At 52.7% G+C, this 16,783-nt stretch overlaps 1 protein-coding gene and 2 long non-coding RNA genes across 4 annotated transcripts in view; 1 reads left to right on the forward strand and 2 right to left on the reverse strand.

Annotated features, from left to right (window-relative positions):
- Positions 1-13,185, forward strand: part of ATP2C2 (ATPase secretory pathway Ca2+ transporting 2) — a 49,732-nt gene extending 36,547 nt beyond the window's left edge. For both annotated transcript variants that reach the window (XM_037516263.2, XM_054697033.1), the window contains 13 exons: positions 294-383; positions 2,411-2,512; positions 4,178-4,334; positions 5,132-5,302; positions 5,990-6,087; positions 6,221-6,271; positions 7,268-7,434; positions 8,772-8,840; positions 8,930-9,046; positions 10,211-10,358; positions 11,401-11,499; positions 11,621-11,762; positions 12,853-13,185. In XM_037516263.2, coding sequence (XP_037372160.1) covers positions 294-383; positions 2,411-2,512; positions 4,178-4,334; positions 5,132-5,302; positions 5,990-6,087; positions 6,221-6,271; positions 7,268-7,434; positions 8,772-8,840; positions 8,930-9,046; positions 10,211-10,358; positions 11,401-11,499; positions 11,621-11,762; positions 12,853-12,971 — 1,530 coding nt within the window. In that variant the 3' untranslated portion in view covers positions 12,972-13,185. The remainder of the gene's footprint in view (positions 1-293; positions 384-2,410; positions 2,513-4,177; positions 4,335-5,131; positions 5,303-5,989; positions 6,088-6,220; positions 6,272-7,267; positions 7,435-8,771; positions 8,841-8,929; positions 9,047-10,210; positions 10,359-11,400; positions 11,500-11,620; positions 11,763-12,852) is intronic.
- On the reverse strand, positions 1,766-4,508 carry LOC119249151 (uncharacterized). The gene is made up of 3 exons (XR_005126086.2): positions 4,057-4,508; positions 2,641-2,727; positions 1,766-1,791 (listed from the first exon to the last, which is right to left on the reverse strand). It is a non-coding gene; the product is annotated as an uncharacterized LOC119249151 (long non-coding RNA).
- Positions 6,682-16,729, reverse strand: LOC119249150 (uncharacterized). Its single transcript, XR_005126085.2, has 6 exons — positions 16,651-16,729; positions 16,291-16,421; positions 13,810-13,933; positions 13,074-13,173; positions 12,016-12,398; positions 6,682-10,379 (listed from the first exon to the last, which is right to left on the reverse strand). It is a non-coding gene; the product is annotated as an uncharacterized LOC119249150 (long non-coding RNA).
- Positions 16,730-16,783: the final 54 nt, after the last annotated feature.

Consider the following 16,783-nt stretch of genomic DNA (forward strand, 5'->3'; position numbering starts at 1 on the left):
CCAACAGAAACACAAACCCCTTGGGGGGTCACTCAAGTCACCCTACACTCAGCCACCAGTTATCCTCTACCTGCTTCCCACCGTCATCTTACAGCACTGTTGGAACAACCAGCACCTGCAGAGTCAATAAATGTGTCCAGGGTTTATTATGAAGAGGGGGTTTGTCTTAAAGAGTGAATCTTGTCCCGACTGGCCCCCTAGCTCCAGTCTCTGAAGCCCGGGGTCCCTGGGGTGGGGGCTGAGGGGGGACAGCCCCTTGTATTAACTGGACACCTGGAATTTCCCCATTTCAGGCAGGCTGTGTTGCCAATAACGCTATCATCAAGAAAAACTCGGTGATAGGGCAGCCCACAGAAGGGGCGCTGATGGCCCTGGCTATGAAGGTGAGTGCCTGCGTCCAGGGAGCGGGGGAATTTGACTCCCATCTAAGTGACAGAGGGATGGGGAAGCTTTGTAATCCTGAATGATCCCAGACACCCCCCACCCCTGGGGCCATCTGCTGATTGGTAGGGAAGAGATGTGGTTTTGAAAGTTCTGCAGGTATCTGACCCCTTTCTGGCCATTCTCTAAGAAGCCTCATGGCGCAGACCCCAAGGGAGAGTTGGGAAGACAGAAGAACAAGCCTCACCTCTGCACCCCAACACAGTTCCTGCTGTCCTTCACCACAACCCCACAGGAGGGTTCCCTTTTAATACACTAGTCGATTCTGGGAGCATGTGCTAGCACTTCTAAGCATCCCCTCCTGCCCCCTGAGATTGGGGGTTGTGTGGCAGAGCAATGGGTGTGTATGCTGCACAGAAGAGGGCCCATAAGGTTGTCCCCATCTAGCGGAAGCCCCACGCTGGGTGCTCCACTTGGGAACCCCCAGCTCCTGTCATTCCATCCTGCCCAGCTCCCTCTACTGCCTCCAGGGCTAGGTCCCTCCCGTCTGTTCTTCCTTCACAGCTGTCTCGGACAAGTTCACGTCTGTTTCCACTTCTGCTCACCTTTGGCTTCACTCATCACTGTCCTGTGTCCATCTGTCCCTCCCTCCCCTGGCAGGGAACCCAGGCCCCTCCTCTCTGCCTGGGCCTGGGTGAAGTTCCAGACCAGTGGTGGGTGAGCCATGAGTGGCCAGAAGGATGACCCTTTTATTCAACTCCTGTAAGCAGCTGCCTTAAGACTGTTCCACATATTCTTTTCCTTTCACAGAAGAAAATACTGTCCAGGTTGTCGGTGACACAGAATTGAACACACTGCCCCTTTAAAACCAACCCACCGACCACTCCCATGCCCAGTGGGGAAGGGGAAGCTTACTGGCTTCTAGCAGGAGCAAAACCAAAACCCTGGTGTCTCAACCCACCCTGTACCCACCACTGCCTGTGCAGCCAAGAGCAGAGGTTCCAGAACCTCCTGTCCTCTGCAACTTATGAGTTTACTCTGGCAGGTGTTCACCGCAGCCTGGGAATTAGACACGGAACTGAGAGCTTTGTGTTTCTTCTCACTCATCCTCCTGTCTAGGGCGGGGACTTTGCACCTTTTGTCCATTATAAGACTCTGCTGTTAATTTCCTGGAGCAGCCGATCAAAAGTACCCGCAATGGGTAGTTAAAATAATAGGCACTTACTGAGTCTGGACGCCAGAAGTCGAAAAGGCCGGTGCAGGCGGGCTGGCTCCTCTCCAGCTTCTGTTGTCTGTCCTCCACCGTGTCCTTGGCTGGTGGCCTCATCGCTCTCCTCTCTGCTTCCTTTTCCTCTTCGTATTAGGGTCACCCTAATAACCTCATCTTGACTTGACTACATCCCAAAGACCCTGTTCGCAAATGAGATCGCCCTTGCAGGTATCATCCAGTTAGGGCTCAGCTCTCTTTTGTAGAGGTCGCAGCTCATCCTGTACATTCTCCTCCGGGGCCTAATAATCTCCTCAGATTTTAATACCTCAGCTACACTGAAAATACGTGTGGCTGCGTATCTATGCTCTGTACCTAAAAGGAGTCTTGCCCTCAAGAATGCACTTTCAATACCTGGGGCAATGAGATGCACAGGCTAGGACTGGTTTACAGTTGGGGAAACTGAGGCTCAGAGATACCAAGTAACTGGACTGGAAGCCATCAAAAAACAAACGAATGTCAGACCCCAGGAGTTCAGTTTTTTAGAAACTGCTATATCCTCACTGGGCATGTTCCACTTATGGGAAACTCGGGGAGGGGGGAGAGAAAGGGGTATTATGTTTATGCAACTGGGACAAGAAAAAGAGGGACCATTTTCCCAAGCTGAACATTTGGAAGCAAAGGTCCTTTCTCTCTGAGCTACAGGCCTGAGTTTCTTGTCTTCCGAGGATGGTTTGAAGAATGAATATCTTAAATGGACTGAGCTATACACAGACATTGGTTTGGGACAACTCACTGAAGCGCCCCATTTTATTATCCTAGATGGACATGAGTAATGTTAAAGATTCATACGTGAGAAAGAAAGAGATTCCCTTCAGTTCAGAGCAGAAGTGGATGGCGGTCAAATGCAGCCCCAAAGCTGAGGTGAGTTTGCTGTCCTGCCTCTTCCCACCCCACCCCCATCGCCAATAAAGCTGACTACAGATATCCAGGAGGAGAGTTTCAAGTCACCAGCTAGTTCCACGAAAATGCAGTTGATAGCAAGTAAGCACCTGATCTCTCTCGGGTCCTCTGCGGAGAATTCATCTGGAACAGCAGCTCTCAAAGGGAAAGCCCTGGACCCGCAGCATCAGTGTCACCTGGAATTGGTTACAAATACAGATTCTCAGACACCGCGGGTGGGAGCCAGACCCTATGTCTGCTGGGGATTCTGGTGCTCGGGATGAGACTCGCTGGCCCATAACATCATGACGTAGGAATTGCAGCTGGAGCCGCTGCACACTCCTGCTGCCCCCCCCTGGCTAACTTGGGGGTCCTTCCTTGGCATCTGTGTGCTGAGTTCCCTTGTGAGCTCATTTAACCAGCAGGATGGGGAAAAGCCCTTCATTACTGAGGGGGCCCAGGAGGCACATCCCTATGTCCACCACAAAATGTGTCAACAGTGAGCTCACCTGTCCCTCACTGCACACACACGCGTGGACACATCATGGTGGCCAGAGCAGCGGCGCCAAGCTAGCCAAGGCTGTCCCAGATAGGAGCTCAGCAGACTTCCCCCTTTTTAAAATTTTCTGCAGTTTTTCAAAAAAGTTTTGTTTTAACAGGGGATTTTACTGCCTTTCTAGCTTTTTCTCCTACCCTTTGCTTCAAGTCTCCCTCTCTCGAATCTATCACGTCAGGCCAGGCTGAGATTTCTCCTCTCATGCAGGCAGCTTGGCCAGCTCGTTCCAGCCCCTTGCTGTGAGAGGGTGCTTATAAGGAGCTGTGGATTTTTTAATGTTTTAATACCTTCAAATATTTCCTGCCTGGAGGTAATGGTAATATATACTGATGGGAGAAAAACTTTAGAAATGTGACTTAAAAATGGAAGCTTCTTATAATTCTGCCTCCTTCTCACCCTGCCCATCCCAGCCTGAGGTGGGGGCAGCTGGGGCCATGTTTGAGGTTACAAATGCTCAAACCCAACGCAGGGCAACACCTTCAAAGCCAGGTCACGCTTGTTTTGTATGTGTGTTAAGTGTGCTTGTAACTGGCTTTTTCCCCCTCTAAATACTGCCTTAGACATCCTCCCATGCTCCCCCGCTCCCCGTACCCGGGAGCCAGCAGGGGCTGTGCTGATGCAGGGGGTGCCGTTCCCCACTGACTCCACACTCTCCTGGCACCTGTTCCTTGGGGCTCCAGGCCTCTGGGAGACAGTGTAGTAAAAACACAGGGAGATGGTCAGCTGCGCACTTGGTGCTGGGGCAAGCAGAATAGCAGTTGTGCCCGCACACAGGAGACCGGAGTCTGACTGAAGTAGTCACTAGCTGCCAGTCATGCCCCTAAAGGCATAGCGCTGGCTGGGAGACAGGTCATTAACAAAATGCACAGCTGCCCTGATATTAACAAGGGGACCTGATGGGGAGCTGAGTAGTGGGGGGAGGTCACACACCAGCCTCATTCCCTTTATGGGCTGCTCCTCTATGACTTACCTGACTAGGAATGAAGACCGTTCCTGTGGGTAACCCTGACCCCAACATCGTTGTGCAGGTGAGTCTGCGCCGCCGAGAGCATCCAGTAACAACAGATTGTCTTCCTTTTTTCTATTCCAAGGAGCAGGAAGACATTTACTTCATGAAGGGGGCCTTTGAAGAAGTGATCTGTTACTGCACCACGTACAACAACGGGGGCATCCCCCTGCCTCTGACGCCCCAACAGAGGTCCTTCTGCCTGCAGGAGGAGAAGAGGATGGGGTCGCTGGGTCTGCGGGGTCAGTGCCTGTGTCCCCAGCCCCCAGCTTAAGTCTGCATGTGACAGCGAATCTAGCAGGCTCATGCTTACTTACCTAGTCAGTAAGGTGGCCGGCCAGCCAGAGTTCCAGCCCAGCCTCCACATGGTGCCACCAAGGCAGCTGTGGCTCACAGAGAAGGGGTAGCAGCCTCCCGCCTGCATTTGCTGACCACATGCAGTGTGGCGTGGGCAGCACCCATGTGTGTAGACACAACCCCGGAGTGAGGGTCTTCAAGAATCTGTGGACCACAGGGGCAAGGCAGGCAGGGGAGCCCCGAGGACTGCCCACTGAATGGCCTGTGCACTCTGAGCTGTGTTCTGACCGTGCAGGAAGGAGGCGCAGCTGGAGGCTCCGTGGCCACAGCCCCTTCCATGGTGACACAGTGAGGTCCGATCTCTCATCCCACCTCCCAGGCGCTCGTCCCTAGCAGCCAGGCCAGGCTTCTGGGCCACTGAAGCAGTCAAGGCCAAGACTAGCCACACAGCCCTCTCACCACTGTGCCTGTCACATGTTTTCTTAAACTTTGGTGGTGGCTGCAGGTGACAAAAGTGCAAACCAAGGACATATAGATCAATCGGGCCATGCTTGGGAGCGGGCGTCCAGGCCACCAGTAGACTACAGATTTTGGCAAGGCAGGCCACCCCTAGTGTTTCTCTCTACTTGGTGCACCCTCAACAGCTGCAGCCCACGAGCAGGGTTTCTAGTCCCTGCTCCCACACAGGCACTGGGCTTCCACACGGGGCTGGGGCTGATGGGCCTGCGGACCTCTCTCCTAGTGCTGGCCCTGGCTGCTGGGCCCGAGCTCGGGCAGCTGACCTTCCTGGGTCTCGTTGGAATCATCGATCCCCCACGGGCTGGTGTGAAGGAAGCCGTCCAGGTCCTCTCCGAGTCGGGCGTGTCGGTGAAAATGATAACGGGAGATGCTCTAGAGACAGCCTTGGCCATAGGTAATGGGGAAAGGGGTGGAAACCTGCCCATCCCTTTATGATGGCAATGCCTGCAGCGGGGCATTACCAGGGGCCATCCTGCAGCTTAGAAAAGAGGAAGAGATTCGCGGGCCAGATCTCTGCCTTTGGTGACATTTGTCTTTAAAGTATCAGCAGGTTCTCCAAGGGAAAGCAACCTCAGACCACTGAGAACCTACTGTCTGCCCAGGGACTAGTCCCCATCACCTCGCCTTGTCCTCAAAGCAACAGCTGTCTGGTTCCTGCCACCAGCTGTGTGGACTGGGCAGAGCATGGTCCATGCTGATCCTTGGTCCCTTGATGCACTGCTGCTATGAGGGTGGTCTGTCACCCCTTGGTCCTCCCCCCACAACCTCAAGGCAGCTGGGCACCAAGGAAAGAGAACAGACTCTAGTCTTAGGCAGAACCACATCAGGGTTGAGGTGGCCACTTGCAGCTCCATGACCCAGGGGCAGTCTCATCCTTCCAGTGGGGAGAGTATGGCCTTGGTCACAAGGCGATTCTGTGGGTGGGAATGAAATCAGGTAGCATAACAGGTCCTCAGTACAGGTATGCATCCTGGTTTTATATGAGCTCTCTGAGGCAGGGGTAGGTGTCAGGGTGCAGTGGGGGATGGGGGCCCCCATCTTGGGCCCAGAACAGGCATTCAGAGGGGTCCTCCTACCACAGGCAGGCACATTGGCCTGTGCAACAGGAAGCTGACAGCGCTGTCGGGGGATGAGGTGGAAAGCATGGACAAGGGCCAACTGGCCAAGCACATCACAGAGGTGGGTCCCCCCTCATCTTCCTCCTCCCAGGGCCAACAGATTGTAGGGGACAGGAAGGTGGGGCGTCCCAGGGCCAGGTGGAAGGACAGCCCAGCCCCTCATGCACTGACTGCTCTCGTGCCTCTGTGCTCAGGTGTCTGTCTTCTTCAGGACCAGCCCAAAGCACAAGCTCACCATCATAAAGGTAGGCCATGCGCCGTGTGTCCACCTAGGGGCCGTGCAGGGCCTGAGCTGGTGCAACCGCAGCCGTGGCTGCTCCTCCAGGCTGCTGTGCCAGGACTGCCTGTCCGGGCTTGGAGAGGGCAGGGCAGTCAGGGGTGGCAGGAAGCTCCCTTGGTGAAGGTTAACTGTGCCCACACCATGCTCCGTGGTGCACTAGGTGGCAGGGCTGCTGGCAAGCATCAGCTCTGCAGGGTGGACACATGCGCAACTAAAGCTGCCATACACACCAAAAGCAGAGCAAGAATAGGGGGTGCAGAGGGAAAACAGAGGCCAGCCTGTGCCAGCCTGTGCCAACCCTGGGCTTCCTGCTATCTGTACACAGGATAACAGGCTGGCGAGAGGAGCAAAGGAAGTCCCTGTGGGGCTCATGGCACACCACCAGGCACATAGCAGATGCCCAGCAAAGAGCTGCTGTGGTTTCCCCATTATGCAGCCCCAGGGAGGAACTCTCTGGAATGCAGGATCCTGGTCTCTCCATACATGCAGATGTTGAAAATGTGTTCTTTATCTTTACTCATGGTTGCTTTTTGTGTTATCTAGGGGCTTTTATTTAGGGGCTTTTTTTCATTCCACAGAGTAAACTTCTGTGCAGTTATTCTGCAAAGAAAATATTAACACTCGGGGGACCTTGTGGTTTCAGGGGACAAAATGCTGATTATCACTAATAATGGCAATGAGGCCTTTACCAGTTGCCCAACTCCATCTCCTCCAGAGTCCTGAGGGGCCGTCACCTCACTTTACACATGGAGAGGCCGAGGTTGAGGGCTACGGATGGGTCTTGCCCAGTCCCCACAGCCAGCACGGGCAGAGCTGGGTTTCACTGGGCCCACCAACGCTGGTGTCTCAGGGCACAGTCTGCCCTCTGCCCACAGTGTGAGAGGCACCCCTGAGGCAGGAAGGAGGATCTAGAAGGAAGGTCCTCCGACAGCAGCACTGCACTCACTTCCTCTTTCCATAGGCTTTGCAGGAGTCGGGGGCGATTGTGGCCATGACGGGGGATGGAGTGAACGACGCAGTTGCCCTCAAGTCAGCAGACATCGGGATCGCCATGGGGCAGATGGGCACCGACGTCAGCAAGGAGGCCGCCAACATGATCCTGGTGGATGACGACTTCTCAGCCATCATGTAAGTTCCTCTTTAGGTATTTTTTTTAGTGCAAGAACAACCAGGAGTAACCACCTTCCTGCTGGGTCAGCTGTTGTGGAGAAACAGGGGATCATGCTGAGAAAGGTTTCCAGGTGTTTCGTGACCCACGCATCCCATAAAGCAGGGTCATGGGGGCCAATTAACCCCCAGACAGCATGTGGGGGCCTGGGAGGGATAAGCATTGCAGAGCCCTCACCTGCAGCCTGAGGGGGCAGTTCAGGCGCTGACAGACAAGCCTGGGCCGCCTGTGAGGAAGGGCATCCTGGCCTTGCAAGCGTGGCTGCTAAAAATCACGTCATAAAAAGTTTCATGACACAGAAATGCTTCCTGTGAGATAGCCAGTTAAAGGTGAGTGTACTCAGCCTCAGAGGTCACCACTGGTGCCTGAGTGCTGGATGGGGCAGCCCATCTCACGCTGACGAGACTTCTAGATTCTGAGGTCACTGAAAGCTATGTGTTCCTCTTAAGCTGACCTCTCTAAATCTAATTCTCGAATTCATTCTAATTAACTTAGAATTTACTCAAGGGAATAGCAGTAAAGTGGGAGGGAAGAAATAGCAAAAACCTGACGAATGGCTTTAGAAAGGAATCTTTACAGATAAATAAGGCTTCCTCTGTTAAAAAAATAAAAGGTAGTTAATATATAGCTCTGTGGTTTTCATTCTTTTGCAAATGTAGTTTAAAAAAACTGGGGGATTTGGGCCTTCCCTGCTGGCACAGGCAGTTGAGCACTGCGCTGTGAAGCTATCCACAGTCTCTGCAGCGCTGGTTCGATCCCCGGCCGGCCGCTGCTCCCTTCAGCAGTGTATTTCATCAGTCTACCTGTTCTGTTCCCCGCTCTGGCTCTGGTGAATCCTCTCACCCTCCTGTGCATCTGCCCTGTACCCCGGTTCTTGTATAAATTAAAAAAAAAACTGGGGGATTAGACCGTTCCCTACTATATATTAGTGACATGAGATCAAATTCAAAGGACTTTTCCAGAGCACCTTCAGAGAGCGGTCAAGGTGTCTCCACCTCTGGATTCTGTCCCTTCTTACCCTGGCCCCAGAGCTGACCTTCCATCCTGTTGGGCTGGGGGTGACTCACCAAGAGCTTCAGACACTTCAGGGGCCCTGGCGAGGATGAGGCTCCCTAGAGTGACCCACAGTCTGTGCTTGTGTGCTCAGAGACTGTCCCCTGGTGGCTGCTGGCGTGTCCCTGACAGCTGTGGGGTGGGAAAGGGGTCCAAGCAGCATGTCACCTTTGGGTGATGGCTCTGGCCGAATCTCTCACTGGTGGGCCTCTTTGAGAATAAACATTTTTCTCCACTCCTACAGGAATGCGGTGGAGGAAGGCAAGGGGATTTTCCATAACATCAAAAACTTTGTCCGATTTCAGCTGAGCACGTAAGTAGAGGCCAGCACCCTGAATGCCATCGAGGGCTGCACCCACCAACTCTGTTGACAGCACCTTGTGTCCGACACATGTCCCGCAGGAGCATCTCTGCCCTGAGCCTTATCACACTGTCCACTGTGTGCAACCTGCCCAGTCCCCTCAACGCCATGCAGATCCTGTGGATCAACATCATCATGGATGGGCCGCCAGCACAGAGGTGAGGCTGGGAGACCTGCAGCAGAGCCAGTACCTGCTCCACTGACTGTGCCCCTACAGCGTGCAGGGTGCCAGGGCTACAAGGTGGGCAAGCACAGGCACTGGCACCAGAAGAAATGAGAAGGCAGGTGACACCTTCCTGCCCAGACTCTTGCATGGCTTGTTGCCATTCCCACTGTTCATTCGGGTCACTGCCTCTGAGAAGTCCACCCTGATTACTCTAACAGCCACCTCCTCACTCTTGGTCCCTTTATCATTGCTTATTTGATTAAACTCCATCTCCATGCTAAAATATCACCTTCGAGGAGGCAAGGAACTGGTGATGGTCCCAGTGGGCTCCTACAAGGGTGCTAGGCAAACTACTGGCTGAAAGAATAAGAAGGGAGCATAAGGCTAGCTGAATGAAAGAGAATCAGGCAGTGAGGCTGCGAGGCCCAGCAGTCACTTCACCATGTTGGAGCACACAGTGGGTGTTGTTCCACATGTGGCTGATTTTCACTAGTCATGGCCAGTGACAGTAGACAAGGGAATGAGGGCCCCACTTAGCCCCCCATGTGCATTGAAGGCTACCGCCTCATGCAGCCCCTGGCTGTACCTCAGTTGACCTGCACGGAGTGGGTGCTCACTGTCCTGCCCTCCTCTGTGCTTCCACATTAACTCCTGCTGTTTCCAAGGTTATCAAAGGCGGTGTCCCCTCAGACAACAGTGGGTTTGGGGGTGAACAGGGTTTGGATCCTGTTTTTCTCCACCAGCTGGGATGAACATTGCCCAACATGTGGGGTTCCCCATGGTGATGGAAACTGCCTGGGCATGAAGAGTGATGGGGGGTGGCTCCAGGACGACCAGGGGTGTCAACCTTGGGAGTGGTTTGCCCTCCTGTGTTCATGTCAAGGGTATGTGAAGGTGACATAAGAGGGTGGGGGAGATGTGCCCCTGCCCAAGGGGTCCAACAGTAGGGATCTTCCAGGAGGCACCAAGGGGCTGAGTAAGGGGTATCCCCATGAGCCAGGGACAACCTGTAGGCTGCTGGCCAACACCCCATCCTCATTGAGCCTTCCATGGTGACTTCAGTGGCCCTCTGCTCTAGGTTGTCCCCTCTATGCTTCTTTTTGAAATAACCCCTTTTGGTGGCTTATTTCAGCATCTCTCGTCTTGTTTTGAGCAGCCTGGGGGTGGAGCCAGTTGACAAAGACACACTGCGGCAGCCTCCTCGGAGCATCAAGGACACGATCCTCAGCAGAGCCCTGATCCTGCGCACCCTTTTGTCAGCTGCCATCATCATCAGTGGGACTCTCTTTATCTTCTGGAAAGAGGCGAGTTGTTCAGTCAGCTTCCTGGAAGACAGAAGGACAACTGAAGTCATTGGCTATTCAGTCAGTAGCACTGAGCGCCCTAGAGTGGCAGGTGCTGGAGTGGGGCTTGTGTGAAGCGCAGCAGGCCTGCCTCCTCTCAGATTGATGGGGGAGACAAGTAACACAAAGATCAAAGTTGGGCAGAGAAAAGTTCCAACTTTTTTCCCAAATGGGACCAGAGACTCCTACTTCTTCCTGCTCTCACTAGGAAACAATCTGAAATCTAAAAGAACTCCCATCTTCCCTCTAAGGGCTGTGTGCAGTTCCAGGGAGCCCCTGGTTCAGAAACAGCCAAGCCCCTGCTCTCCAGTATTTCTCGGGTGCCCCATGACCTGTGCAACCTCACCTGCCCAGGAAGGTGGTGAAGGACCCCAGCAGTTCAGCCATGTGCTCAGCCTGGTGTTAGGGGTAAACACAGACCAGGGAGCCTGAGAAATGCAGGTTCTTGGGCCCTGGCCTAGGAGCTCCTGTGTGAAGACCCCCAGGGTCTGCCGATAACCTGGGGTCCAGTGAGTATGCTCAGGCAGGAGACGTACTGGTGCTCCGCAGGCCAGAGAAAGGATTCATCACCTGCTCTCACCAAAGGAGGAAGCACTTCCTGAGAAGTGCCCAGAACCTTCTCACCTCTGTCAGGACAAGACCTCGGGTCCCCAGGGCCATGGCAGAGCCAGGTCAGGGTCTACAGCCTCATTCTCCATGGGGTCCACCTCCTCCTGCCTGCCTGTGCAAAGTGACATCTACTAGAGGCTCTGACTGTAGAAGTATACACTCCATCATTCTGGTGTCTTCTGCCAGGTCCCACCAAGAGGGTCAGAGACACCTGCTGGGCACCATGTGTGACTCCCACATGGGGGACTTGACCAAATCCTAGCAGTAACTTCTACCCCACTGTGGCCCAGCCAGGGGCCTGCTTAGCTGAGTCCTCTCCTCTCATGCATGGGGTTAAGGATGAGAAGAGCAGGGATCCCCTCAGTCTCTGCTCACCCTGTGCACTGCATTCCAGATCCCTGCAGACAAAGCAAGCACCCCTCGCACCACGACCATGACCTTCACCTGCTTCGTGCTCTTCGATCTCTTTAACGCCCTGACCTGCCGCTCCCAGGTGAGGCCCGTCACAACCCAGAGGCCCTGCGGTCGCTGCCCAGCCAGTCAGTGGTCCCTGGAAGCGTGTTTATCTGAGACCTGGGCTGGGTCCTGGCCAACACACCCTTCTCCTCCCGCAGACCAAGCTGATCATTGAGATCGGCTTTCTCAGGAATCGTATGTTCCTTTACTCTGTGCTGGGGTCGGTGCTGGGGCAGCTGGCCGTGATCTATATTCCGCTCCTACAGAAGGTCTTCCAGACGGAGAGCCTGGGTGCACTGGGTAAGTGAAGGGGGCACTAGGACCCTCTCCTGGAATGAGTCCTACATGAGGTCTTTCTGTCCTTGAAGGAGGGGATGTGATGGAGGAAGGGACACCTCGAAACAGGACAGGAGGCCCACAGCACACATGCAGGGACCAGGAGGCCCGGGGGCTACACCAGGAGTGGACGACCTGGGCCTGGCCATGACCTGCTGTGTGCGCCCAGCTGAGCAGCAAATTCATCCAAGGGTGGCAGGACTGGGACATTGCTTACCCGCGGACAGGGCTCCAGCCCTCCACAGTTCTTGCTGGAAGAAGCAATTCCATGAGCTGGGCTGTGTGCCCCCAGTTTTCATGCCCTAAGCAGGACCTCAGGGGTTCTGGTCCATCCCTATCCAGGCTCCTGCAGACCCACATTTGTTTTTGGAAAGCTGCCAAGTTGGCTAGGCTGTTTGCCTGATGCTGCATGACCATGAGCAGATGGGGAGTGGGGACAGAGAGTCAGCGAGGCAGTACCCCTCCAAAGCAGATCACATCCTTGAGGGTCTTGGAATGAGCAGTCAGGACTGAGGAGGTGGACACAGGCTCGCTGCAAACCTCTGGGCACATCTGAGCCAGTGAACTCTCTTCCTGTTATCAAAAATCAGCAACCATGTCCTGCGGTCACAGGGAGGAGATAGAAGCAAAAACAGTTCTTAAATGGTGTTTCCATCCCCTGGCAATTATATCAGCCGAGCAGATATAAGGTCTGGGCCACCCATGCTGTACATCTCACTTGTAAGATGCAGGGACAAAGAGGCCAGGGAGGGGAGCCAGGACACTAAGATGCAGCGGTGGCCATGGGCCGACTTCAGGAATTAATCCACTGGAGTGGAAGCCACAGTGACAGATGGGGCACCTGCCCCACCTCCAAGCTGCCTGGCTCTGAAGCGTTTTGGACATGAGGCTTGGGGAGGCACCCCCTCATCAGGGGATGGAAAGAGCAGGTGCTCAGCACCCCCATCCTGGCCTCCATGCCTCTTTCTAAGGACAAAAGAAACTCAAAGAATGCCACGGCCACTCTGCACTGCCACCCCCTTCTCTCTGACCTTTTCTCTTTCGCCTTTGACAGATTTGCTGCTGTTAACTGGATTGGCCTCATCTGTGTTTATTTTATCTGAGCTCCTCAAACTCTGTGAAAGATTCTGCTCCCGAGTCAGGAGCACCAAGAAGCACCAAGAAGGTGTATAGTGTAGCCAGACCTGGCTCAGAGCCGCCAATCTCTACTTTTATGTGACTGTGGTCCCTCCCCAGGGGGATGGGTTTCTGACACGGAAGCAGTGGGTCACTCACTGTGCTCTCCGTCTTGGGAAACCAGCAGGAAGCTCAGATGTGCTCTGTCCACTCCTCTCCGTGGGCTCTAGGCAGCAAAGGGCCTGTTCAGAAGCATCTCCTATTTATTAAATCACAGGTTTTTATTGTAACTATGTCTGACTGTGTTGTGCATTACTGGTCCCGCCACTCACAAAGAATGCAGGGGCTCCTGGGAAGGAGACTAGGCACCAGTTTGGGGTTTCTGCTCACTCTGCCTGGCGCCTCTCCTTCCCCCTATTTTCCTCCTCCATAAAACAGGGTCTTTGGTTACAAGCTATTCGAGGGGAGAGGCCTGACGATTATTTCGATGGATGGAGTTCACGTTTTTCCTCTAGGAGACTGGGTTGCCGGCCTACTGCCTGCATTCCAGCCCATGTATATGACCATGTTGTGAAATGTGCTCACACCCTGCACCGCCCAGAGGCCTCAGCTCTTGAGGGTGGACACTCAGATAGCCTTTCCCTCAGAGCCAGGAGCTAGGTTATCTCCCCACCGCTCCTGAGGGTTCTTAGAGCAGCCCTCTGGTTGGAGATGGTGGTCCAATCCCACCCTCCTGTCTGCTGTAAAACCCACCAAGCAGGACTGGAAGTGGAGTCCAACTGCCCAAGATGAGGCCACATCTATAAACCTGCCACCCCTGTTAGTAGCCCAGGCTTTCCTGTGAAACTGCACCAACAGGAGGGAGAGAGAGACTTGTTCTGAGGCATTGACTCACACCATAGTGGGGTCCAACATCTGGGGAGTCAGGAGACAGGTGACACAGTAGTTCAAGCTGGAGGTGGAATGCTTCCTTCTGGGGGAACACCACCTTTTCTCTTAAAGCCTCCAGTTGGACTTCCCTGGTGGCACAAGGGGTTAAGCACAGCACTGTGAAGCTGTCTGCAACCTCTGCAGCATGAGTTTGATTCCCAGCTGGCCAGGGAGCTACCTACATGGTGCAGCAGATCTCTCCTGTCTTGCCCACTGCTCCCCTCAGCACTGCATTTCAATAGATCTGCCTGTTCTGCTCCCTACTCTGTTTCTGGTGTATCCTCTCACTCCCTGCACCTCTGACCTGTACCCCAGTTCTTGTATGCATAAATGAATCTTTTAAAAGAAAAAAAAGCCTCCAGCTGATTAGGTAAAGATGACCTGTTTAACTCCATCTACTGATTTAAATGACATCTACTGATTTAGTGACATCTAAAAAAAAAAAAATCACAAAATCATCTAATCTGGGGTTTGACCAGACAACATGGTATCAGGGCCTAGCCACAGTGACCCTGAAAGTCACCACCACTGCCCAGGTTGGTGACACCTGGGCCAGCCCAGGGTGAGGAACGTCAGACTGGACCCCTGCGGTGTCCAGGGTTCTACTGAAAAAAAAAAAAAAAAACCACAGCCTGAGGGGAGGTCATGATGTGCCTCTGTCCCTAAGGCCCCCCACCCTGTGACACCAGCCTTCAATGAGAGATGCCTAGTGCCACACTTGCAAGATGACTCAGGAGTCTCAGCGGCTGGGAAAGGAAACTTTTGGGCCCAGGTGATATCCACCCACAGTTACCAACCTTTACCAACTGCTGAGAGGTGAAGCCCACATCGTGTCTCACAGTGCCTGCTCCTACTTCCCTCAGAGCACGGCACTTCCTGCCTTTCAGGGGCCTTCAGCAAAATGCATGCCTAGGAAATATGCTTCTCATTGCAGAATGATAAAAACAATCAGAATTGAGTGATACTTGTGATAACAACAAAAAAGTCCTCTTAATCCTTCCTTACACCATACAGAACAATCCGAAAAAATAGGGATAGGTAAAATTTTACTCAACAAGACAAAATGGAGAAGCTGGACTCTACTCAAGTGAGGATCCTCTTTGCACCACAGTTACAGTAGTCTTGAACCCCACATTAAGCAATGAGCTTGATTTACGTTTACAGAACACTGTACCCATCGACAGCAGAGGAACATTCACCAGAATTAAAATGATAAAGTGCATAAGTCAATGAAGTTGAAAACAGAAAGAGAATTCAGTCAAATCAAAAGTTAGTTCTTTGAAAAGAGAAATGAAATCATCAGTGTTACTAGGAGCTTATCATGGAAAGAGAGGGCATTATCTGTATCAGCGACAGGAGACAGGACATAAGAACCATGTGTTCTCAGCACATAACTTCCACATGTTACAGGAAATAAACCAAATTCCAAACCAAAACCACAGACCACTAAAACTCACTGAGGATGAAACAGATGGTCTGGATATAAGTAGGAAGGACAATGAAGTCATAGGTTTTAAAATCCAGAAGAGGGAATCTCCAAAGCCAGATGGTTTCTTCAATAAATTTACCTAAACATTTAAAGAAGTAACAATCTCTTCTAGAAAATGAGGAAGAAATACTTCAACTTATTCTGAGGCAAACCTTGCCTTGATGCCAAAACTATAGATCAACATCCTCATGAACAGACCCAAGGACACCCAAATAGTGGACGCAGTCATTATAAAGAAAGGGCACAAGACATCAGACCAAAAAAGGAAGGTGAGTTCAGTATTTTACCCTCAATGTTAACATGCCACATTAGTAATCTAGGAGAACCTCGCAGTCAGAGTAATTGGAGAAAAATATTTGATAAATTTCAAGTGGCATGTGAGGTGCCAGGAGGAGGGGGCGGGGGAAGGGGCTCAGCAAACTAGAACTAAAGGAAACTTCAACCTGATAAGAAACAACTACAAAAAACCCACAACGAATGTCAGACTTCATAATAAGAGGCTGAACGCTTTTCTCATCAGATTAGGAACAAAGCACAAATGTCCAGTGCTCTGTTCAATATGTTATGGGAATTCCCAGCAGAGCATCGGGGCATGAAAAGGCACTGGAAAAGAGTGAAAAGAAGATAAAACAGACCCTTTCTAGAAGTAATAAATGAGGCTAGTAAAGTCACAAGAAACATGATTAACATACAAAAATCAACTCTACATCTGAGCTTTAACAATGAGCAATCGCAAACAAATTAAAAATGTAATGCCACCCACAATAAAAAGAAATACTTAGGCGTATACAAAATGTGTCAGACCCGTGCGGTAAAGTGAGAAAATGCAAGAGGCCACTGAAGAAGGCCACCTGAATAAATGCAGAGACACGCTGTGCTGTGGGTGCGAGTCAATAAAAGGAATATTACTAGGAAATAAACTCATCCAAACGGACCCCTGCAGAGGCTGACACCCACCTAGACGGCTTTTATGCAGATGGAGAAAGTTAATCCTGGGTGAGGCCCTCCCCAGCAACCCAGGCGAAAATCACCGGGCAATTTCCATCGCAGCTTCGAAGGAAGGCCTTTCACTTTGCATTTCCTGGAACCTGGAAAAGGAAGAGATTCTAAGTTATTTTTTGTATGGCCAGAAGGTTAACGCATGACTTTGAATCCAATCATAACCAAACAACCCCCCGCCCCAGACACCTGCACAGCCTGCGGGGAGCAGCAGGCCCGGGTCGCGACGCTGCGGGAGGCAGGCCCACTGCTCTCTCGGCAGCCCCCAAACAAAAACATGCACCCCCTCATCCCACAGCTCGTCCTCCACGCCCTCACCCTACAGACGAAAGCCACTGCACGGCACTCGAGGCTCCACTGCACAACAGGCCTCCCCCGGCCGCCGCAGCAAGGCTTCCTCGGCGTGCGTGCGTGCGTGCGTGCGTGCGTGCGTGCGTGCGTGCTGCGCTGC

Source organism: Talpa occidentalis, unplaced genomic scaffold (genome assembly GCF_014898055.3).
Source record: "Talpa occidentalis isolate TD23 unplaced genomic scaffold, MPIMG_talOcc4v2.1 talOcc4.17, whole genome shotgun sequence".
In the NCBI taxonomy this organism is placed as follows: domain Eukaryota; kingdom Metazoa; phylum Chordata; class Mammalia; order Eulipotyphla; family Talpidae; genus Talpa; species Talpa occidentalis.